General features: G+C 38.5%; 1 protein-coding gene across 1 annotated transcript in view; it reads right to left on the bottom strand.

Moving 5' to 3' along the window:
* Positions 1 to 24,497, bottom strand: part of LOC121510594 (synaptosomal-associated protein 25-A-like) — an 84,902-nt gene that overhangs the window by 42,285 nt on the left and 18,120 nt on the right. Inside the window, exons 2-3 of the mRNA XM_041788688.1 lie at positions 5,224 to 5,332; positions 2,203 to 2,244 (exon numbers count right to left, since the gene is read on the bottom strand). Coding sequence (XP_041644622.1) covers positions 2,203 to 2,244; positions 5,224 to 5,295 — 114 coding nt within the window. The 5' untranslated portion in view covers positions 5,296 to 5,332. The remainder of the gene's footprint in view (positions 1 to 2,202; positions 2,245 to 5,223; positions 5,333 to 24,497) is intronic.

Genomic DNA, 24,497 nt, shown 5'->3' with positions numbered 1-24,497 from the left:
GTGGTCTGGGTAGTAATACAGCTACCAGTCAGTTTTAATCTAATGATAAATAACAGGAATAGTGGTCACTTTTTGCTGTCTATTGGAGTCTTTACACCACTCTTGGTTCTCAGGCCACTAATTAGCATAAAAATAGCGACAGGCTAAGGCCTTGTCCACACGGAGACAAAAACGATATATTTCCATTTTGTTTTGAAAAAGTTTTCCGTAAATATGGGGTCGTTTAAGGAAATGTCTCCATAAGCACGTAACCACTGAAACGCTGTAGTACATATGCCAAGCCTGTATGTGGCGCTGTATTGCTGCCACAGAAATGCCCCAAAAGAGAGAAGATCACAGAAAACTGGCACAAACTTTCTTCTAGTTGCTCTCCTCGTTGTCCTCTGTGTTGGATTTAAGAACATATGGTATGTGCTGTTTTGGTGGTGGTAAAGGAGCATCAGATTTTGCTGTAAAATCCATAATAAGCTCAATAGCTTCTGCAGCAGGAACACACCCCCTTAATCCACCATAGTTGTTTTGGTTCGACATGCACATGCCTACGCTATGTGTGACGTAATCGTTTCAAGAAAGATGCGGTTGGCTCTCCACATGGAGATGCAACAGTAAGCGTTTACAGGTTTGTGCACTCTGGGACCCGGTTTCAAAAAGTAGCATTTATGGCCTCCTAAAACGCCATTTCCGTGTGGAAACGATCCTAATTATCGCCTTCCAACTCCTACAGCCAATCGCAGCTCTTTCTCTCAACACAGCAGTGTATTTAAATTGCACTAATCCCTGCTTGCATTAACGCCGATGCACCATGCTGCTGCTGGCAAAGCTTAACCTCCTCCACCCCAGCCTCCACCTTTATAGCATAAAGCTTGTTGTACCCTCATAGTCAGATTCATGCCACTATGCGTTACAAGTGAACAAATGGCTTCATCTTCAAAAGTCAAATATTCTGCTTCTGTTGCTGAAAAGACCCGATCATGGAGCAAATCAACTTCAGGTCAGTCTCGGGTCTCCCATTGTACCACATGGCCCTGTCTCATTAGGACACCATGGCTGTTTTTTCAGTCCAGTTGTTAAATCTGGGAGGTAGGTAACAGGAAGAGATGGAGGCCAAAAGCACAAGTTTATGAAAGTAAAATCTATAAGGATCAGAAGTGGGGCTCCATGATACACTAGCAAGTAATTTTTGTGATTCAGGCCCTGAGAGTTTGAAAGAAGCTCAATTGACTTTTTCTTCCAGCTAAATAAATTCATGTCACCTTTTAAACCATTGGCACTGATTCTGCTGAGACTTTCCACAAAAGCCTCAATCACCTCTTTTTTAAGTGTTACAGCTGAAGAGGCAGACATATGATGGAGTATACCTCGACAAAAAGCAGAGGAATGAGGTGTCTGGATTTACCGGTGTCAACTTGGACTTAATCATTATCTTTTGGCACATGCAAGCTTTTAGTAAATATAAACATCAGAGACAAGAGAGACAAATAGATGTTATGAGAATCACAAAAACATTCCTTCTCTCACTCCCTGCCGTGTGTCATCATGTTCACTGGTTTTGTCTCATTATAAATGCTGAGTAAAAGCCTGGGGCAACACGAACATTAACATTAAACCAGTGTTTAGATTACAAACCCAAACAGAAAGAATTATTCATGGAGTACCAGAGAGCACACAGACTTTTTTTCAAAACCTACAGCTTTATTGAATTACAAACATGTTTGACATGTTTATTCTTATCTTGGCAGAACAAATAAGAACATTTCATTTTTATTGTGAACAGATAATTTCAGGGATGGGAGCCAAACTGTGAAAAGAGCTGTATCAATATATTTAGATCAAGAAAATGTGAAAAGAAGATTATTAGACTTTTTTATTGTTCACTTTTGTTTTTTATGCATCTGCATTAAATCTGCTTCCTAACCTGTGTCGTAGGTCCAAGTAGACCTGAAGCCTACTTAGAGGCATAGCACCTCCTCAAGCCTGGTTTGTACTTCTGCATCAAATCTACACCATAGCTACGCCACTAAGAGCACTACATTGTGTTGGCATGTCTGATGGCATGTTACATCGCCATTTATTTACTTATTTACTGTCTTATTCACATACTGGTCCTTAGAAAAACAGTGTAATTCCCCTTTATTTCTGCTACATAGATACAAATAAACAAAGAAATAGACTTGGTGTGATGTTTGTAGTTGTTGGACTTACCTCCTCCACCAGAGCCAGCATACGCCGGGTACTCTCCAAAGACTGAAGAGAGGAAAAGAGAGGAGACGTTATTAGCCAGGAGTCAAATAAGGTAGAGGAAACAGACATAAAGCACATCAGCTGGAACACCATGTACCATCATAAACCTGAATTTATCTGGAACTTCCATTTATTCTGTAGGTTTGAATTTTTTTCCTTTATTGCACACAGCATGGCTTCTAACACGTTGAATTCTGAACTCCTTCCTTCAAAGATGCACTGGTGAAAATCTTTAGCTAACTGGTCCCAGTTTCTGCCTTTTGTGGCCTGTTGATACCCATTTTTTCCAATATGGACATTTTTCTTTAAAATGTTACAACATATAGCAGAAAAAAACTTTTTGGAACTTTTCTTTGATGGATCTTCATTTTTAAGTTTAACCAGTAATAAGTTTTTTATTACAAAAATCTAAGACTTCCCAGGATAAGCATCTCTATTTCTCCCTCAAACAAATCTTTAGAAAATGTTCAGTGTCAAACCACATTATCTTTGATCTTGTTTTAATGTAATGCCATAAGATATAATGTATGAAATTATCCATTCAAATAAAACGCTTTAAATTTGTTCTTAAAATTCACTTTTTGAAGAATTTAAACACTTTTTGTCTCTTGTTTATGCAACTCTAATGAATCAAATCACAGAATAAATTTTCCACCTCAAAAACAGTTATGAAACACCTAAAATAGTTATTAAATAGTTTCTGTAAAGGTATTTTTATTGGAAAAGTATGTGTAACTATTTGTCTGCTTTCTTAGGGTTTTATTCATGAAACAGTTGCTTGTTAATTCTGGACAGCACAACATCACCTTTTTCATGTGGGTCTTGCTTCATTTTCAACTTATTAATCATCAGTATTAACCCGAATGTGTCCTGCAAAGTGTTTTGACTCACATTAGGTCAAACTTTTCAATAACACATTCATATGCTGAGGTTTTATCACTAAAGTCTCCCCCTGTAACCAAATAATATTCAAAAAACAGCAGTCAAAGCAGATCACTGGGTTGAGCAGGATGAAATTCTGCTGATCATCAGCAAATCTGTTGCTGCAATATCACCTCCTTCTATCCATTATCTATACTGCTTAACTCATTCAGGGTCATGGAGGAGCTGGAGCTGGTCCAAGCTGACACCTGATGAGAGGTAGGTACATCCTGGACTGGTCGATCAGAAAGGAAGATTCAAGCTTAGATTCATGGCTGTTTAGAGTCACGAGAAAACCTAATAAGCATCATTTTAGGTGTACTTTAGGGAACTCTAAATTTGTGAGGGCCTGTTTTTGCTTGCTACTTGCAGCTTTAAATGATTTGTTATAAGGGAGGTGGTCTGAGAACCACTGCTTTAGTGGATTTGCCCCTATGTGTGTGTTTTTTCAAAGATTCTGGTCTTGGTCCTTCTATAAATGAAGGTGTGCATATATAAAAATGAAAATAAAGCTATTATTGCTATTAGTGTTTGTATTTAATTTTTTTTTTTTTTAACTTTTGCCCTCTACTGTGAGCTGTTGTTGTTCATTTCATTCAAACAGAAACCGTTTAGAGGAAGAACCAATGCAAAGCGTACTTATGCCAAGGACCATTAACACTTTCCAGAGAAATTCTTTACCTACATAAATAAGAAATTTAAGACAAACTAAAAGGGATTCCTTTTATAAACTAATCCAAGTTCCAATCTGTCTCACAAAATTTGGTAAATTATTAGTCAAATTTTTGGTTAAAAACTTTTTCAAAAGCCTCCAAAAACTTTTTAAATGTCTGTCCTTCCTTTTCTAATCACTGCAAGTTTCCCAAATCAATACATGTTGACTAATCTTTAATGCACATTTTCAAGCTTTGTTTGTGAGCCTTGTTTCTGATCATATCAACATATTTTTCTAGAAAGTGTGTTCTCATAAGGGAACACAACGAACGATGAAGTAAAATGAACAAAAGCTAGCAGACTTAATTTTAATGAGCAGACAGACAATCCACTGGCAGGCGTATAATTAGCCTTCATTATCATCCTTCTCTTCTCTGATCCCAGGATTAATTTTCTCATTTTACCTTTTGATTGCTAACTTTCTATCCTCAGCAGGATCCCCCTGACTCTCACATTTCTTTAACAAACCCTATTCTACTCCAAATCCTCATTTCACCCACTCCAACTTTTCATATCTCATCATCTCCTATGTCTCATCTCGCATCCCTCCCTCCATCCTTTTCCTTCCTTCCTTCTCCCTCTCCTCCCCTCACATCACGGAGCCTCTCCTCTCAGCCTTGCATTATCTGCTCATGAATGTTTAATAAGGCCATTTGAGCTGCTCCATTATTCTGGAGCACAGAATTATCTGCTCTTCCTGAGCTTCTCTCGACTCATTAAAAAGGGCAAAGTTCTCCCTTCCCTCTAAAAAAGCCGAGTCCTGATGAAAGAGAGAGAGACTCCGAGAACAAGCTGCTAAAACAAGCTGGGGTCATGTTAAAGCAGCTTTGATAGACAGCTTGAAGGCTTTTCAGATTTATTTATGTCCTGATGAGGACAGGTCCAGATTGTCATGTCATTCATTGAAAATCTGTTTGAATGCAGAAAAGCTTTATTTCTTTTTCTTTTTGTTTTCTGTTGCTGTACCTTATTTCCCAAAGAAGACCAGGATGCCTTATTTTAAACTCTTCATCCACATGCAGCTGTTGATAAAAGTACTGCATGTTTTTAGCTGTAATATTACAAAGACTGATTGATCAACTGATGAAAAACCAACCACACGAGTTATGAACTGCTTTTTCTACATCCCAAAATAGACTTCAGATACAAAAACTCAAATGCTTTTGTGTTAAGAGAGCATTTTCGTCTCTCAACTGCAATAAAATTTCTTGCATCAACCATGTGTTTGCAGACAGATCTGAACTGAAAATAACATTTATGTTTTGTGTGCTTTTCTTTGCAGAAAAAGCAGGAAATTCTTAACACTTGAGTGGGAAAATATGTGTCTTTGTTATTTTTCTACTGTACCTCATCGGCTATCTGGTCTGCGCGCGTCTGCAGGTCGGCCAGCTCATTGCGCATGTCTGATTCATCTGCCATGATGACTGTAGAAGTTTGACCTCAAGCAAGAAAAGACCTGAAGGAATAAAGAGAAAGACAGGTTAGAACAGCAACAATACCACACAACACAAAGGCAAACCGTTAACCAGTACTATTGCAAAATCCATAAACAAGGAGGACCAGTCTGTTTTCGGGAGTTTCTTTCAAGACAACTTCTAGTGGGTTCGACGTAGTCCATGACATGCAGGTTCGATGCAGCTGTGTAGCTCCTTTACTGTCATATGTTTACAGTGTTTTTACCTACCAGAATGGTAGTTAAATGATAAATTAAGAATTGAGCTTATATTGTACTGTTCAGTCATCTGACAGCTCAAAACACTTTCTATCGTGCAGGTCACACCTACCCACTCACACCCATTCACAACAGACTTACACACCGATAGTGAAGGCTGCTATGTGTAGTATCCAACAGCTAATCCCATTCATATGCATGTGTACACACCAAAGCAACAGTGGAAGGGTTAACTGTCTTGCCAAAAGACACATCAACATGTGATTGAAGGAGCTGGGGGGATAAAAAGAAGCCAACTCTGCCACTCAACCACAGCCACCCCTACTTCAGCTCTCAGTCTACAGTAACATTGATAGTTGTGAAGTACAGACACAGAGCTTAAGTCAAACTGTCCTGTAATCTCGCAAAGCAGATGGCCTTGCCTGTCATCAGGCATATAAATCCACAACGTTTATGCTGAACCAAAAACAGCTGCAACATATATGTTTAACATTTTGATATCTCTCTTTGTCTGAAAAAAGAGTGTGCTGTGCTTTGTGTATAAGTGACTGTATTAATGGTTTGGATGTTTTTATGTGATGTAAATGTAAAATAGGACAGCTTGGTCTAGGTCACCATGTAACTCAGCATGTTAGCAGAGAAGCCATGCTTGCATCGCACAATTAATGTGGCTGAATTTTTGATAACAGTTCAACTGCACTTCTGATGATGGTGACTGCACCTGTAATCACGACTGTGCCTGTTTCAGCATTTTATAATGTTATATTGGTCGACCAACTAGGACGCAACCACATTTTAAGATTAAAAAAAATGTTTTAAAGACAAAAAAACACAAAAATTTACAGTAGGTGTTTGTTTCTGTTGCATAACAGCCTCTCTAATAAAGCTACATGAAAAAGAAGCTGCTTTGTACAGTATGTAAAACAGAGTAAGACATAAATTGGATTTATGCTTGTATTTAGACTGATTTAGACTGTGAGATTTCTGACCTGATTTTTGAGTTACACAACTGATTTTAAAGTGGGATCAAATTTCATCTAAATCATCCATCATTTGCTTTGCAATGCAAAGGAGGGCATGAGGGACGGACAAGATGTGCTAGATCATTACATTTATAATTATAATCTTATTAAATGACTGTTTAGGTTTCAAGTCATCCAGGTCATGGTTATCTAAAGCGTGATCGAAACAGGGCAACTAGACTGGGAAAAGGGTTTCGGAGGCATTTCAGGTCAACTCTAAGAGGTTTCACTTCTACAACTGAGTAAGACCAGAGAAATATGTTAGTCACCTGTTAAAATGTTCATGATGTGGGTGTAGGAGTTGTTGGCAGATTCATTATGGGCCATCAGGGTCTCTTCAAGGGGAAGATTTTCTACCCGGGGGGTGAAAAAAGTACACGACTATTGTATTGGAGTAAAAGTACAGTCACTGTGGTTAAAATTTAGTTAAGTAAAAGTACTGGTCTATAAATCTACCCAAGTATAAGTACAAAGTATTCAAAGTTTACTTTGAGTACTGAGTAGCTGCTGAGGAGTTGAATTGTAAAATATTATCTGTCTTTTAATGTCAGCAGCATTGAGAGAATAGATCTCCAACCAGGTTGTTCAGGTAAAGTCACACCTCTATGATAAAGTAAAATAACAGCAACATTTACAGTGCTAATTAAACTCACACAGATTAAATTTAACACTTTAAAGTGGCTATATTGGTCCACACAACAAATACTTAAACTAAACTTCTGAAAGTGTTCATCACCCTCATAGCAAGGTAAATACTGATGGAAAGAATGCATTATGCATCCTATAGGAAGACCTAAAGTCATCCTAACTCAATGGATAACTTCACTCATAGTGCAAATATGTCTCACATCAACAATCCACCAGAAATATGAGCAAAAGATCCCCGGCAGGGATCAATGTACAGCAGGCAACATCTAAACACAACTAAACACTCTGCCCAAGGCCATGATGGGAGACTTTGCCCACAAATGCCCCAGGTTTGAGATAGCAGTGGGCTGAGTTCAGATCATTTGACTCTTTACAGAGTTGAACCAACACTGGTGGATCAGTACCTTCAAATAACTCCAGACCATTTCACTCAGAATGGAGTTAAAATGACACGTTGAGTTTAATTACCTCTAAAATCTTTAACACCGAGATATCAACACTACAGTTTTTGCTGTCTTGGGATGTGATTTGGAATCATTCTCTTGTTATGTGCTACTGTGTAGTCAACAAAGGTAGAAAAAGTACAAGAGTATACTTGTAAGAGTGTACTTATGTAGAGTTTAAAGTACTGATTTCAATGTAAATGTAATTAAGAAAGTAAAAGTTGCAAAATACACAATTTCTAGACAGATGGTTACCAAATTGTAAGGCTTTACTCATTTATTTACCTTTTTATTTCATGTTGCATTAAAGTCGGGATGGAGCAAACGAGTAACTATTGCAGAAACTGAGGAAGTACTGTGATGAATTATCTATTATCATGTGGGTTGTGTGACAGGTGGATGTTTCTCCTTTATATGAATGTATGTCACGTTTATGGTTTGACTTTTTTGTCTGTTTTGTTAAGTGTTTTATTTGTTTGCTGTCTCATTGTTATTGGACTATTGAGCCATTGGGCAAACAATGGAATTAAGTTACAACCTTTTCTTCCCGAACCTAAGTGGGGTAGTTGCCCAATAAACATAAAGTTGCAAAAACAAAAAAAGTACAAGTACCCAAAAAGCAACTCAATAACAGTAATTTGAGTACATGTAATAAGTTACTTCCACTACTAAATTTAGACCCTGGTTCCTGCAGTCAAAAAGCACAGAGGCTCCTATAGTTCCTGGAAAAGGCTCCTGCAGTGGAAAAGCGCCTTATGATCCAGAAGTAGAATATGATTTAAAATGGACAGAGATAAGCTCTAATATAAGATTCTCTTGACTTATTTAATACAAAAATAAGTTAACTTAAAGAAACAGTACCTTTTTAAAGTAATCAGATTACTAAGAGATCATATATCTATTTCCCTATTAGTTTTCACTGATATGTTTCCCCTTTTTCTCAGTGCTGTAACATTTTACAGTAAGATTACTTCACAGGAAAAATTCCTTTATGTGTATTTTTTTTTGCCTGTACTTTGTCAATTTAATAAAAATATAAATCCCAAATTCCACTTAAAGCTGCCTATATGGCTAAAAAAGTTATCTTATGTTGACTGCAGATGTCCTTTTGACTATGCATGGTGTCGTAATTTGTTGCAGTGTTTGTTTTGTGCTTCTTCATGCGTATTTAATTGTTGTCATTGTAAATCTGCTCCACGTTTCTCCTCATGAAAATCTTCTGGGTCATCACACAGTGTTAGCCTGTCAGATGGTAACAAAAGCCTGCGTCATACACGCTCAGCCTCTGTCAACAGCACAGAAAAAGACCATCAGACACAAGAGATGAAACAATATTTGCAGATTTTGAGATTTAAAAAGGGCACCAGCTGTTGAGTGAGCTTACATGAAGTGCAAAATGTTTATTTAGTGAGCACAAGTGATGCATAATTTACTGTGTGGAACACTTGGGGTAAATAGGTTCTGCTTGTGTGCATGGACTCACACGCAACCAACGATGTGCATGTACCCAGACAAACACAGTCCACGTGGGGAAATGTGGCTGCTACACCGTCTCTGTGATCAAGCCTCTCACCCTGCTGACCCTGAATTTCTTCCTCGGGGATCAACAGTGAATCAAAATGAAGGAGTGAGGAGGAGCTCCATCACTCTGACAGTTTGAAGAAGAAGTATCAGGACAGAGACAGGCTCTATTTTTGTTCCTCTGACGCGCTCACAGACAGTTTTTCATACAGCGGAGGTATGGTCCATGAAATATGTATGTGGCTGCTACTCTGCAGGCTGACGGAGCTGCAAGCTGCTGCTGCTGCTGCAGGTTGAGGTGAATCTGCAGAAAGCTTTAAAAGAGGGAAAACAATCTCACATGGTGCGATCAGATAGCACTTGTGAGTCTGATACATTTGCTCAAATCATTTTAGGAAGTTTTTGTTCTAACGTGGCTTATCACTGATATAAATTTATCCACACAGCAGGTTTCAGCTCAGGCATCATTAAAGCTTTATGTAATCTAATCTGCTGAAATATACAGAGCAACCAGGGGACCAAGGAAGGGCTGAGTGTTTGACTCAATCAGGAGCTGTGTCTGCAGGAGAATACACTGAAAAAGCAACTGTGTTCTTCTAAGTTTAAGTCAAAAATATGTTATTACACTCATTATGCCCTTGGATGCTTTACAAAAAGACTGAAGACGAGACACATCATAAAAGGAGAACACCAGCTGACTAGAGAACAAGTTAGTGACACGTCTAGTCTTCTCGTAACCTGGCATGCCAGATGATGTGTTTCACACATGCATCTGGAAAACCACTCATAGACAGCATTAGGGAAAGGGCAGAGCCTTTAAAAAAAAAACTCAGAGGGTGATTGGATGAACGCTCTGTCTGTCACATCTTTAAGGGCCAATCAGAGCAACAAAACACGCGACGTAGCCGCTATCGAGCTGCGCCCCCACCAAAGGAGTAAACTCCACAGGAAACTGCGTAACGTGAACCATGACGACTATAAACATGTCAGTACACGACTTTTGTCGTTTTTGAAAAGAAAACAACTCGCTGCTGTTTTTTGTTCTGATAAAACTGGCGCTTTGGCAGCATCCATGCTAGTGTCTTCCACCATAATTGCACAGGCCTCTTGTTGCTGCTTGCAAAAGTCAAGGCTCTGCCGTGCCTGAAAGTACTGCCCCTCGTTGCTGATTGGTCCTGTCACTGTCTATCCGGGCCCAAATGGTTCAGACTGGAGCTTTGCAAGATGGATTTGCCAGTGAGAAACACAAAAACGGGTGTATCCATCTGCTATGCAAGGTTAGTCTTGTCGTGCCTTTATTCGTCACAGAGATCCTTTGATAATGACTGATTGATGTACCATTCAGGACTGAAAAGAGAGCTAACTTCTGAGTTGCAAATCTGAACCATCAACAAAATTCCCTTAAAGTTTTGCTTTTTAATCAGTTTTACTGTGTCATAGGAAGTTTCAATGATTGAATGGAATTGTAACAGAAGCATCTCAATACTGTTGTGGACATGTGATGATTCCAAGCGGTCGATCTTCAGGACAAAAAGTGTACTGGTGCACAGCGAAGGGAAGTGGGAACTATGGTCAGCCCATCATCTGTTGCACTCTACTTGGGGGCTTGATCCAACAGTGTGAAAATCAGGATGCTACAATCGATGAGGAAGAACTGAGTGACAAAGTTATGGAGGCTCCTGTGACTTTAATTTGACATGTGGAAGCATTTTGGTTTCCCAGTGTCAAGAAATGAGAACGTAAAAAATGATGGACAAACAAAAACATTTATACACTGCCATACTGCGGTGACACACCTGATGGTGAAAACCAGTAACATGAGGAGCCACTTGGAAAATCATCACCCCAAAAAAGATTTTCAAAGAGCCAAATACCAAAAGGCTCTTAAGGAAGCATTAAAAATCTGCTATCCCCACAACAGCATGAGGGTTCAACAGATCACAAGGTGTATCAGTGAACATATCACCAATGACAATGAAGGTTTTAGAAGGTAAGTAAATGCTGGAGCCAGAGTATAAGTATATCATTTTAAGCCAAATATACACCTACAGAACTTTTTTGCACATTTTGTAATATTTAAAGTGCAACTGTTGTTTAACAAAAGCCAATGTCACTTTTTTCACTAAGTCTTTATTTGCTATTTAGGTTTTTTTTTTTTGTGCCAAAATAAAAACCATACTGTAGTCTTCTTACCAAGGTATTATCGTACCTGAAACTGTTACATCTCCATTATTTATGGCTTTAAACATGAAAACACCCCATCTAAGTAGAGTTGAGATTATATTCAAGATTAAATGAGAAAAATAAAAAGCTTGATCTGCTTTGAAAAAAGTAGATATTTCTGCCAATACATCATGCAAATTTAATCTGTCTTAAAATGAGATAATGTACTTTTTAGAAATGTAATAATTTATAAATTTTTCTTTTCAATTATGAGATTTTGGAATAAGATGTTTAAGATGGCTGTTTGGAGGTGATTGTAGCGCATGATAATGATCAGGATTAATCAAGGTCTATAACTGGTGCATGAATGGTCTGTAATTGCTTTTAATTGCATGCTTTATTATCTCCTTCAACACAATTTGGTTTAGGCACGTCAACGTCTCCCTGCAGCCACAGTGATGTAAAATATATCCACCTCTGCTCTTTAATGCTTATATTACTGCAAAAAAACAAAAAACAAACAAAAAACAAACAAACAAACAAACAAAAAAAAAACAGCTTAGTGGACAGGTCAAAAGTCATCTACACCTTTTTAATGTTATCTTTTTCATTTTAAATCCAAACAAGGCCTTGTTTTTGTGTGTTTAAGTACATGTTAAAATCTTTGATATACCAATAAAGCAGGTCTGTATCCAAATAAAAAGTCAATAACTCCTAGTTTAAGACAGTAGAAAAATTTAAAAAAGACACTAAAACAGTTTTAAATGCAAAATTATGGCATTTTCAAACAGGATGAAAGGAGTGAGATTAATCGCAATTAACCACAGAAATTCTGAGATCAAAAGCGATTAAAAAATTCAATGTTTTTGACAGCCCTAACAATAACCAGACACATTCAGCTGTAATAAGGAATAATCAAATATCTAAATTATCATTGATAAAGCATTATCAAATATTAGTGCTGTCAGTTTATTAAAAATTTTATCTTCTTAATGATAGGCTTTGTAATTGAACAGTTACATATGTTGGTAATTTGATAAGGATTGCATTACCAGTACAATAAAGATGATAATAGCAAAAACTATTAGAAAGCCCCTGCTTCTGAACGGCATCAACACTTTCTACTTGCTTTTGAAAAAGGAGAAGAGGAGACCGAGGACAGATTGTTCACTAGTCAGTCTAGGATGATGTTAACCTGTAGAATATGGATTTTATCCACAGAACTTAAAATAAACTGAGAACACAGAATTTTACATGTTCTAGTCAGAGTTACAGCTACTTAAGCTACTTTAGCTGGTTTTGTGATGGCATCAGAGTGTGATTAATCACTAAACATTTCTAACTATACTGCTATGCTAATTCCTAAATAATGCATCAACAAAAAAGTTATAGCTGATTTTATGATGAAACATAAGTAATTAAAACTTAATGTCCTAGTTAATAGTAGTGTTTCCATATTATTGAATATATATCAGACAAAACACCTGGTAAGATCTGAATTTTATCTTGTACTGAAGTTTTAATATCACAGCAAAATTCCTACACAAAAACTCAGACCTCATTAAGTGTATTCGTCAAATCTTTTAGTCAGTGTAGCTTTCTTTTCTTGTTTTATTTTGAAATCTAAAATCTCCTGACATTCAGTTCCAGTCCTCATGTGTCTCCCATGATTACCAGCTCCTGGCCTCATTACTGACCTATCTCTGATTATCTCGTTAGTCAGCCACTGCTTATGCCTGCCCTTTGCCCTCCTTAGTTTCCATATCGTCTATGTAAGCCTTGTGGATGCATCCCAGCTATTTCCTATCAGGATTCACAGTTCTAGCTCTGCACTATTTTTGGATTTTAAACTTTTGCCTCTCCCTGCTGGTTATGTCAGTTTTCTCAGCCTGCTTTTAAGTGTTTGACTACATTTTGTCCATGAAGATGAAGATTGTTTTTGAACCAGTATGCATTTCTTCTCTGTATCTGAGTCTTTTAGTGCCTGGATCTTATTCAAGATTCTTATCATTAAATTTATCTGTAAAATGCAGCAAACAGTAATTAAGTTGCTTGACATTAGATCTACAAATGACCAGATTATAGTATACTTTTTACTGTCTTTTGCAATGGCACCATGTCGGACAATGCAAAAATAATCTCCAGTCATGTGCTGTTGTCATGGCAGTCTTCATGACTGTGTGCAATTTGATCATCAGGGAGGTCAAAGAGAGTCAATCATGACTACAACAGAAGCGCTGTGTGAGATGCTAGCGGTTTGTGCTCTGAAAAGAAGACAAAGAAGAAACTACTGTGGACTCATCCCAATGTATCAAGAAGAGGACGATATGGACCGGCTATCCTTAGAGCTTGAGGCACAAATGTGGTAACGTGTCAAGAAAATTATTCTTATGCTAGCTTTGCTGTACGTAAACAGAAGATCAACAGAGGGAAAAAGACAGGGCATAGGAAAGTATAATGTCACTCTGGTAGATGACGATACAAATATGAAGAGCTGCTGTTGTTTAGTCTCAGCACATACGTCACTGAGGTCAGGGTGTCAATCAAAGATGTTAGGAGGATTTTGTCATGGCAGTCTTGTTGAATCATGGTCATGGGGCGTCCTGGATGCATTGTTGATTATGTCACATTATGAGGACATTTGTCATTCCTGATGTACATATTCAGGCACCAAATATGATGATGGGTTACAGCAATGCAATCGGCTCCAAATGATGATCTCAAATGTCATAAGAATGCCATAAGAAAGAATAGGAACAGAGAGAAGTTAGAACTTAGCAGCTCTACTTGGACCTCTACACTGTGATTATCAGAACATTTCTTTATACACTGAATACCCTCCCTAAATTTCAAAGTGATTTTTACCACAGTTTAACAGATTTACCTGGTGTGAAGGTGTTCACTAATACTCAGAACTAGTGGCATTATCTAGCCAGATGAAGGGAGACAACAGTCACAGCAGCTAGCTCCTGTTTCAGTGCCAGTTTCCTTTCCTCCATCCTTTGTCTTTATTGAATTCACATTTAAAAAGCCAAACTGGTACCAAATGGAGAGTCGGGAGCCAAACAACCAGCTCTACTGAGCTGAGCCACATGATCTGGATGTCTAAAAGCAACAGATTTCCTGCCATAACAAACATCAGCTGAGGGAACACGGGCAAAATCAGAGTTTAATACACTAAACCACAACAAAATTGAACTGAACCAAACCGGACTGCTTTGTGGAAAGGATCACACGAGCATTGTGTGACACAGCTAGTCCAAGCTTTGGATGGCTTTTTTAATTCCTGCCATTTCTCTGTATGGTTTTTAAACTTTTTTGTTTTGCAAGAATTTTCACTACTTTCAGGACATCAAAGTAGCTTCTGAATTAAGAATATCTTTATTTTTTTTATTCTGAATGCTTAGCATAGTCCTAAACAGCTCTAAATGCGGCATTTCTCCATGCAGAAATCCCTACTTGCCCCCCCAATGGGAGTTCTGCATGACATCATCTGCCAATGCCTTACTTTCCTCATCAATTTGAAATTTGATGCTTGATCTGAATTTGTCAGTGGCTTAAAATAAGGGAATTGAGATTTTTGACACAAAATAAGACAGCACAATTGCTAAAAGTTGAAGGTCCTTGGTTATGTAATTATATCTGAAGCAATTACAGCAACATTTTATCCTGAAACCCATGTTTTTTTTCTTAAAATAATATGGTTATCAAAAAATATTGGGTAATTCTTATGTTTAATGCAATAGATAATCATTGAGAGCTCCTATCCTTCTAAAAAACAAAAATTGGGGTTGCCGGTGGCCTTGTGAGGTTGTAATCCTTGAAACAGGCGGCCTCCAGTGACTCCTTTCCTGCGTGTCATTCCCCCCAACTCTCTTCCCAATTCCCAACTCTATCCTCTGTCCTGTCTGAATGGAAGCATAAAAAAGCTGCATATATTACAAAAATATCAGGGTAATTTGGTCGCTGTTCCATATTTAACCTCTTAAAAAGTCAGATCTCCTCTCAATCAATCGCTGTCAGATCTCCGTTACATAAATATAGACAGGAGGAAGGTTAGGGGTTGGATGTTTGATAAAATATCCCCTGCACCGCCTTCTGTCTGTCTGTGTCTGCCTCCACCCCGGCGGAGTCGTCAGGACGGTTAATAATTGAACATGTGCCGGGAAAAGAGATGGAGGGTGGAGAGAAAAAAGCACAGCCTTTTCAAAGTGCTTCTCTCATTTTTTTATGCCCTCTCTCTCCCTCCATGTGTGTGGGTTTTCGTCTGCTGTGCCTGGTACAAAGTAAAATATCTATGTTGACATTTTACATTTGAGGCATTCAGCTGATGCTGTAATCCAGAGCTCCTTACAACGAGTGAAACAGCAGAATAAGCTTTGACTCATAGACCGCCAGAACAAGTGATACAACATGAAAAAGAAAAAATACTTTAGGTAAGAAAACAGCCCACATTTGAGCTGAAGAGAGGATGTTTATGCAAGGTGAGAAACAGTCTGATGGTTTAATTAATGCACAACTCTAGAGGTTCAGGGAGAGTTTGATTCTGACAGTTTACCCACCTCATCTGAGCATTGGTATAAGACAGTTGATAATATACTAATTAATTAAATCCATTAACATTTCTCTCTGCTCTATTTTACAAAGTTGGATGAAGTTTAAGATTGGCAGCAAAATAAGACCGACCTTCTCCATTGCCCTGTTCATTTTAAGCCCACTTGTTGACAACTTATCCATGTGTGAAGTACATCATGCTCCATTTGGCTCCCTTATAGTACAAGTTATCATTATCCAAATCAGAGTGAACTAACTACTCTCAACAAGCACAGAGGAAACTTTCATTTCCATGGAAATGAGATCTTTAACTTTTTCTTCTCAGGAGGATGTGGAAAATATTCACACTACCACTTGGCTGTTCACATTTCTGTCTTTCTTATGTCCTGTGTCAGACTCCAATGTTAACTGGACATGGTCCACACAAATAAAAGAATGTCACACACAACACGGTGTTTATGAAAGTTAATGTGGCACCTTGTGAAGTAAGAGTGGTTTACGAGTTTTCTATGAACTCATAATTGTGAGGAAGAGAAAGAGGTTGAAATTTTAACTATGGCTTTGGGTAGAAATGAGACTCCTGCTCACAAACTGTGATGAGTGTCACATAAAAGTGAAGTTGAAGTCACCCGGAGTCTCATTTATAGACATTGTGTACGCGCAAAACAGGGTCTGAAGTTGGCGTACGGCACTTTCCACGCAAAGTATGTGAGCTATGAAAAACACACCTGATGGTGAAATGTGCGCACCTGTAAAGAAACTCTGACCCATGCGTATGATCGTTTTGGAGGCAGAGGAAGATTGGTGATACATAGTGAGGTGGTGAATTGGAGCCAGTTAGTATAGTTATGCAACTGAAACAGTTAATTTCACAAAATTCAAGCTTATTCCACTATCTACATCATCATTACCAGACACTTTCATTTTTACGCATGCCTAGCAAGACGTATTTTTTTCCTAACGACATGGGTTTACCATAAAAACTGCAGTTTACACACATTGCACATCAATCTATTCTGCCAACTTCATCTTTTAAAACAAAGTTGATGCAAAGAACTGTTTTTTTTTCTTCTCTCTTTTCCTAAAGGATGGCCCAGCCCTGTGCTAAAGAAGATGATAAAGGAAGCAGTGAAGCTCTTTTCCTTCTAATTTAGAGAATACTTCCAGGTCATTTCCCTCAGTTAGAACCTTCTAAAGCCAAAAGGAAGATCTGAACAGACCTATGCGCTCAAACTTAGTTATTCAGACTGAGGTCACATTTGGAAACAATCTGACCTGGGTCTGATTTGAGGTCACATATGAAAGTAGCCAGAAAAAAAACATCAGTGACTTTTCTGTGTAAACTTTAAAAAAGTCAGATTTAAGTCATGTGTGGAAAAGGGACTGGTTTGAGTAGATTTGCCTGTAGTGTAAATCACTCATAACTTGTTCGGTAAAGCAAGAGAGAGCAACAAAGTCACGCTGATATGAGTGGAGCAGAGGAAAAGAGAGGTTAACAGTTGTTATGCTCAGTTGGAAGAGCAGCCACCCAGGCTACAGTCCTCAAAGCACTGGCCGTAGGATTGATTCCCAGCGATCTTTTGTGCATCCCTCCCCCACTCTTTCTCTCATATTTGTCACCTCTCTTTGTCTTTCCAAATAAGCAAAAAGCAAAACGTAATCTTTACAAAAAATATATCTTCTTTTTCTTTGAGGGTTTGCAACCTATGCAGCATCCACATTTTCCATTAATACATGCTTCGGTTTTCAGCACCCCAGTTTCTGCTCTTTGAAAGCTGTTTTTAGTTTTAAAAAAAAGAAAAAAAAAGTAAAAATAAATTCAAGGGGCACAGATAGCCTGGTGGGTAGATCTCGCCCCATGTGTGCAGCAGCCCAGGTTCAAGTCTGGCCTGTGGCTCCTTCTCTGCACGTCTCTCTCCCACTCTCTCATCCCTCTTTCTGAGCCTATCCACTGTCCTCTGTCAAAAAGACATAAAAAGCACAAAAATATGGCTTTAAAAATAAAAAATCAGGACTGATGGTACAGTGGTTGGGCCTTGCCTCATGTACGGAGGCTGTGGTCCTCAAAGCAGATAGAAGTCCATATTATGGCTCATTTCAATCCCTCCTATCCCCCCCTTCCCAGACTTCCAGCTCAAATTCACTGTGCTCTCACAACAAAGGCAAAAAGCTCAAAACAAATCTGAAAAATAGAATGAAAGATCATAACACAGACCACTGAAGAACAACTGATAAGCAGATTTGCATTATTTCACTACGGCCAAACAACTGCATTGCATGTGCAGAGCACAGAAGCAAGGATGAAGTCTGGTTTTATGTCTTTGTTTGTGAGCTATGGAAACAAAGTTAAAAACCTGTGGGAAATAGTGGCTACAATCAGGCTTTTGAGTACAGATTCACAAAGATTAAAACAAATAAAAATAGGAATATTCATTGATTCATCCAGACTTACTGACTCAAAGGCAAAATGCATCCAAAGACAATATTTAATGTTTTATGTATAGCTTTGGCATCCTGCAAACTCTTTCATCCGGCTAATTCAATATTCATCAAAGATTTAAACCAAATCAAGTACATTTGTTTAGCTGTATTCAGTTATTTGCTCCAATTTCTCCATGTAAGTAATCAGACTTAACAGCTGTTTCTACCTGCACTGCAGAAACCATCTATCGTCACTGAAGTTTAACAGCTGAGCTGTGTCTTGAAGTAAAAATAAACAGGAAAAAAGGTTTTCATTTATTTAAATAACTATATTAATTTAGGATATAATGAATTTAATTTACACACTTTGCTTGGCTACATGGCAATGCCAATGGACCACTGGGTTTTTGGTAATTCAGTGGGTTCCCTGCTGAGTCCAACTGTCCTCAATTTGAGCAGATATTCATTAGTTTTAATCCACTTGTCATTGTTTTTCCGACAGTAGGCAGCCATGTTGCAGTCTGTTTGCTGCTTAGTCTGACAGAGTGGGCGTGTCCTGGTGGAGAGCCATGAGAGAATACCATCTATTACAAAACAAAACAGGTAAAATTGCATGAGGACAAATTACAAAACTCAAATGTCTCTATCACTGCTGTCAGTCTGATAGAATTAAAAATAAATTTAAGAACACCAAGCAGCCGTTTAAATATTTAACATTCACTTAAACTGCTTCCTCTCCTCCTTTCCATCAGCGTTTTCTCCCTCCTCCTCCTCCTCTGACCCTCCCTGTTAGAAAGTCACTTCCTCTTTAACATGCTTAACATGTTTCATAGACTTCAGTGGAGCTGACATAACCCAAGGTCCGGCCGACCCCATCCCCCCACCTGCGGCCCTGCTGGCTGTCAATCGTCTGGACTGACGGCTGCTGTAAGGCCTGAACGGCAGGGCTCAGCCTGCAGAGAGATTAAAGTCAGCGGGGAAAGAGGATTTACTCTCCTCTGTTTTCTCTCCTCTCACTCACATACTCCTCTGACTCCGTCTCCCCTCTCCTGCTTTCTTTGTTCCACTTTATCTATAAGTCATGTTATTCAGAGGAAAAGAGAGTGAAAATATGATTGATTTAAGGCATGATCCACCAAGTTTACCACGATATAAATGCCTTATTGATAGTCAACTGATATTGTGACTTAAAAAATGGGATTAAGCTTAATGGGGAGTTACAATGGTGCAAATCTTGCCAATAAAACTTGATTTAACAAACAAAATGTTCAGCTTTTCAATACCATGATGTTTGGAAATGCTAAAATCTGTAAATAATGGAGAGTATCTAAAAGTAGCAAAACTTTAAAGACAGAACATTTATCATACAACAAATTAGAGAGGAATGAATTCATCAAACACTGAAAATGACTCCAGAACATGGTTGAAATTGCATGAAAACATTGTCAGCAATTCCACTAGAAAGCAGTGGCAATATTCTGTGTGCAATTTATGCAGCATAGAAGTTTCCCTGCAATTTCTGGTGATTTAAAACCAGAAATTATTCAGTACTGGGTAATTAAAACTTTGATTTTGTTTGCATGCTCTTGAAAACAGGTATCATTTGATATTTCCTGTCATATCAGAGTTTTAAATGTCAGATCATAAAACCCCAGATACAAAAATCAATACAGTCAGAAAATATATCAATACTTTTGTAATTGCACAAAATATCTCTATGAATGTAAAGTGAAAAATACAACAACAAAACAAAACAAAACAATCAACACACGTGAAGGAGGAATATGGATTCAAATGGAGACATTAAAGGGCAGCGGTGAATTATTGATCAGATTATTAAGCTGTTAAAGGAAGATGTGAAAACAGGATGAGAGCCAGGACATGACATCAACAAGCACAACAGGGAGGAACATAAACACAGTGGCACAATTCAGCATTTAGAAAAGCCAGGATGTAGGCTGTAGATGTTAGGTTTATGCTTTCTAATACAAATATATGGTGTTCATACTTAATATCCTTTATCCTGGATATGTTTTCATGCAGGTGTATGTAGATTTTGTCTCTAATATCACTTTTATTATGGGCTACATTCACCTCACAAGTACTCATTATAATATCCAGTGCTCATGCTGCTAAAAACAGCACGAGCTTCAATTCAAACCTTTATTTATTCTCAAAAGGACATTAAGGTTTCCCTCATTTCCAATGTCATCGAGCTTGAGCACATGTTGAACTGACTGTGCCTTAGACCAACTAAAACCTGGTCTAAAGTCTAAGGTTTGTGTATCAGTGTGTTACTAAGGTCAACAAACTTTGATGCAACTGAATTGGGTGCTTTAGAGGAATGGTTCTCAACTGGTTGGTCTGGACCCAAGGGTGGGTCGCAGAGCAGTGTTTAAAAAAAAAAACGGTAAAGCTTTACTTGAAGTTGTATTCATAAGACTGACATTATGCTGTCATAATCATGACATGACTTCTGTCATTAACATGAACAGGGCTTCATGAATGTTGCCATTAAGTGTCATTGTCATTCACTAAATTATGACAACTTTACCACAAATGTCAAGTTATAAGCGGTAGGGGTGTCATAATTTAGTGAATGACACTTAATAACACGGAAACCTCTCCTCAGCGCAAAACACATGAAAGTCTATTGAAGCTTGCAAAAAACTTCAAATGAAAGCCAAAATACACAATGTATAATTGAACTACTTAATCCAACCGCTTTGCACTCTTTGCTTCACTTTGCACCCAGATTGAGCACCATGTAGCTAGCAAAATGCTGTCAGAGACACACCAAATCCTCGTCAGGCACATTGGACCCCACATGTTGAATAAAACACAAAAAGATGAAAACAGAGTTATTGTAAGTTTTAAAAAATCTGCCAATGCAGGACAAATTTTACTTGGTGTTGTCTTGAAATAAGATATTTAAAATTGTGCATCTCATTCCAAGAAACCCAGTAAAATTGGCTTACAGCACTAGAAACTCATTATTGATACCCATTACAAGTAATGCAGGCTTTATTTTTGGTTTTATATATCTTAAAATAAGATGTCTATTCCAACTCATGAGGTGAATGTGGTCTAAAGTGAGTATAATGGGATATTTTGACTAGAAATTCATCCCTCAGTCGAAACCTATCATGGACACTGTAGCAGCTGTGGACCAAATTCCCCAGTTGTCTGATTGAAACACATCTCATCTGTCATTTTTGATTCCTTTCTTTCATCCTGAATATGTTTCCATGGAGATTCGTGCATGTCTCTGTTTGCATCCAACCGTGTCTTTTACCTCCATCGTCAAAATTCCTTCTTCTCTTCAAATCTGTCCACCACCAGCACATCAAACACAGCAGCTACCATCACCTGAGAGCATCTGAAGCAGGTGAGTTTGTGTCATAATAATAGATGATCGCAGCAGCGCTCAGTTTTGGCTCAGAGCTCCAGAAGGGGACTGGATTAGCACTGTCATAGGCTGACATGATTATCACACAGCTACACAGCCTCAATCGAGGAAGAATCCAATGAAAAGCTATTTCAGGAAACAAAGAAAAATCCTGTCATGGCATACAAATGGAAAATTCCACTCTGACAACCATGAAATACTAAAAACTGTTGAAAAGGTGGCACTTCTTTGTGTGAGCAGGAGCTGGAGGAGCTTGGAAAGCAGACAATGCTTTTACTTAGAAATTATTTCACCTGCAAGATGCAATAAACCACAATTAGCATGATGATACAATGCTAAAATCCAACATTATATAGCCACAGATCCAGAGAAATCTCTCCAACAACACGAGAAACAAGGAATCTAATAGGTTACTGCAGGGGACATACATCAAAATAACAAAACGCATCACCTAAATCATATTTCTGCAAGTTTGTATTCTTTTAATATCGACCTGAAGGAAAAATACTTCATGATATCTTCAGAGGATTTGATAAAAATGCAAATTAGCAGGAAGTATCCTTTGTAAGAATAAATGAAAAGCACCTGCAGGTAAAATCAATGCAGCCTTAATGAAGAATAAATGTGCAGGAGTGGATTTCTTCCTCTGCATATAGGACAAATTCAGAATAAAAGAGGCAGTCACTCTTGTTTAGTGTCCCTCACTGTAGCCTGTCGTGATAAACCGCCTCGAACCAAGAGGCGGCTATCAATCAAGCGCCGTGTTCAGTTGAGATAAACAATGTTTGAGAAGGAAATAGGACATCAGGAAATTCGCAGTGAGGGAAACCAGGTCAGCCTGCCAGTTGTTCAGTTAAAATGTTTCTCACGGGTTTATAGAAGCTCTAACCTAAATCTGAGGGATAACTGGTTCACTTTTCTCTCTCTTTCATGCATTTGTTTTTGTGGATTAGTTAGAGACGGAGGGAGGAAAATGAGATGGTGGGCACAGCGTGGCTGGAAATTAGCATTGCTATTTCTGTAATGATCCTTTTCTTTGTGCAATTAAAACACGGATGGTTATTTAGAAACGAAGAGCAGCCAGGGGTTTAATTTCTTTTTTTGTTCTCTGCAGATTATGTTTATCAAGGGCTCTAAAAGAAGATTCCCAGTTTGAATCCCTGGTTGGATTGGGGTCTTTCTGAGTTTTCATGGTCTGCCCCGTTCTCCCCTCTGGGTACTTCCACTTCCTCCCACAATCCAAGGACATGTATGTGGGGTTAATTTATGACTCTAAATTCTGAGTGTTTGTCTCCAGATGTCAGCCTGGGATTGACTGATGTGTACCCCATCTCTCACCCAATTGCAGACTCCACCCCCCTTGCAACCCAGCAGAGAACAACCACTATAGATAATGGATGGACACTTATTAAAGATATTGCTCCATGACTTAACAGTTGAAAAACAGATTGACATTTCTCCCCTTAAGGAAAGACACAAAACAAAAACAAACAGAGGCATTGCTTGAAAACAGGCCAGTAGTCAACCGCTTAGGGTCCCAGGTCAGCATCAGGGCCCTGGAGGATGACAAACTTTAAACCACAGCAGAGGCTCAAAATGTGCAAAGTTTGCAATGACAGTTGGAAACCTCCCCAAGGGGGCCCCCTCTGACAGCACTGACTCCCTTGGGCTGTTCAGCATTGCAGTTCCAGCATTTCCACACAATTTCCAGTTAGAACCATGTTTGTCTGTGATAGTCACCTCAGGAAAATGATCTGAAAGACTGATCTGATTGGAGAAAAAGGTAAAAGGAAAAAAGAGAGGAAAAGACAGAGCAAGACAGAAGTAAGTCAGTCACATAAGGATGATTGATTATAATGAAAGTATCACTTCTACTTTGTTGTTCGCACCGTAAGACTGAATGGCAGATAACTGTCTGCAGCTTAATACTGACAAAACTAAGGTTCTGTATCTGCCCCAGATGGCTTAGTATCACTTATACTATAACAACTTGGCATTTGGCATTTTAATTTCTTGTGTAAAACCTGTTCTTTGCAATCTGGGTGTTTTGTTTCACCAGTCCTTGTCCCTTGACCTTTGGCTGAAATATGTGCAGTGAGATTTGCAACGATTTCAAGGGTGCAACCAGGAAGTGGCCATGCCCCCCTGGAAATCTGATTGGCTGTTTGTTTTGTCAAGAGTAAAACTTATACTTTAAGCAACTATTTAGGCTGCATGTAGCTCTCTTTGCACAATGATTTTGCCTTTGTTAGTACATGATATTGTGAATTCTGACATCTTTTAAAGTCACTACACAGTGAACTTTTTATGCATGTTAGGGTCAAAAACTGAGGCTGGAAAAGGGCTGGCCTCACACTAGACGACTTTCAAATCATAAACGGTTTAAAAAAACATGGGAGACCACAGACATAAGGACAAATCAAACGATTTTTCACACACACTACAAGATTCAGCCAGACTGTCAGACCAGCAAGACCACACACCTGCAGACCTGCCAAAGACCCGACGTGATCACCCAACTTCAGAAGAAAAACAAACAAAGAAAGCAATCAAGACCCCCAGCTTGCCCCTCTACACTAGGCTGTCCTGGCATGTGTTACAGGGGCAAGGGAAAGAAACAAATAAATAATCCTGGCTGGAAGGAAGGTAAAGCTGTGTTCATGTTTGTGCTGGGAAAATATGCCTACCTAACACCCCGGCTAATGATGCTACCAGGTCTGCTCGCCCTCACTGGTTTTTGTCAGTACTCTGTTGGAGGCGTTATGACT

This window comes from Cheilinus undulatus, linkage group 1, assembly GCF_018320785.1.
Source record: "Cheilinus undulatus linkage group 1, ASM1832078v1, whole genome shotgun sequence".
NCBI classification, from domain to species: Eukaryota; Metazoa; Chordata; class Actinopteri; order Labriformes; family Labridae; genus Cheilinus; species Cheilinus undulatus.
This window is presented reverse-complemented; position numbering and strand designations above follow the sequence as displayed.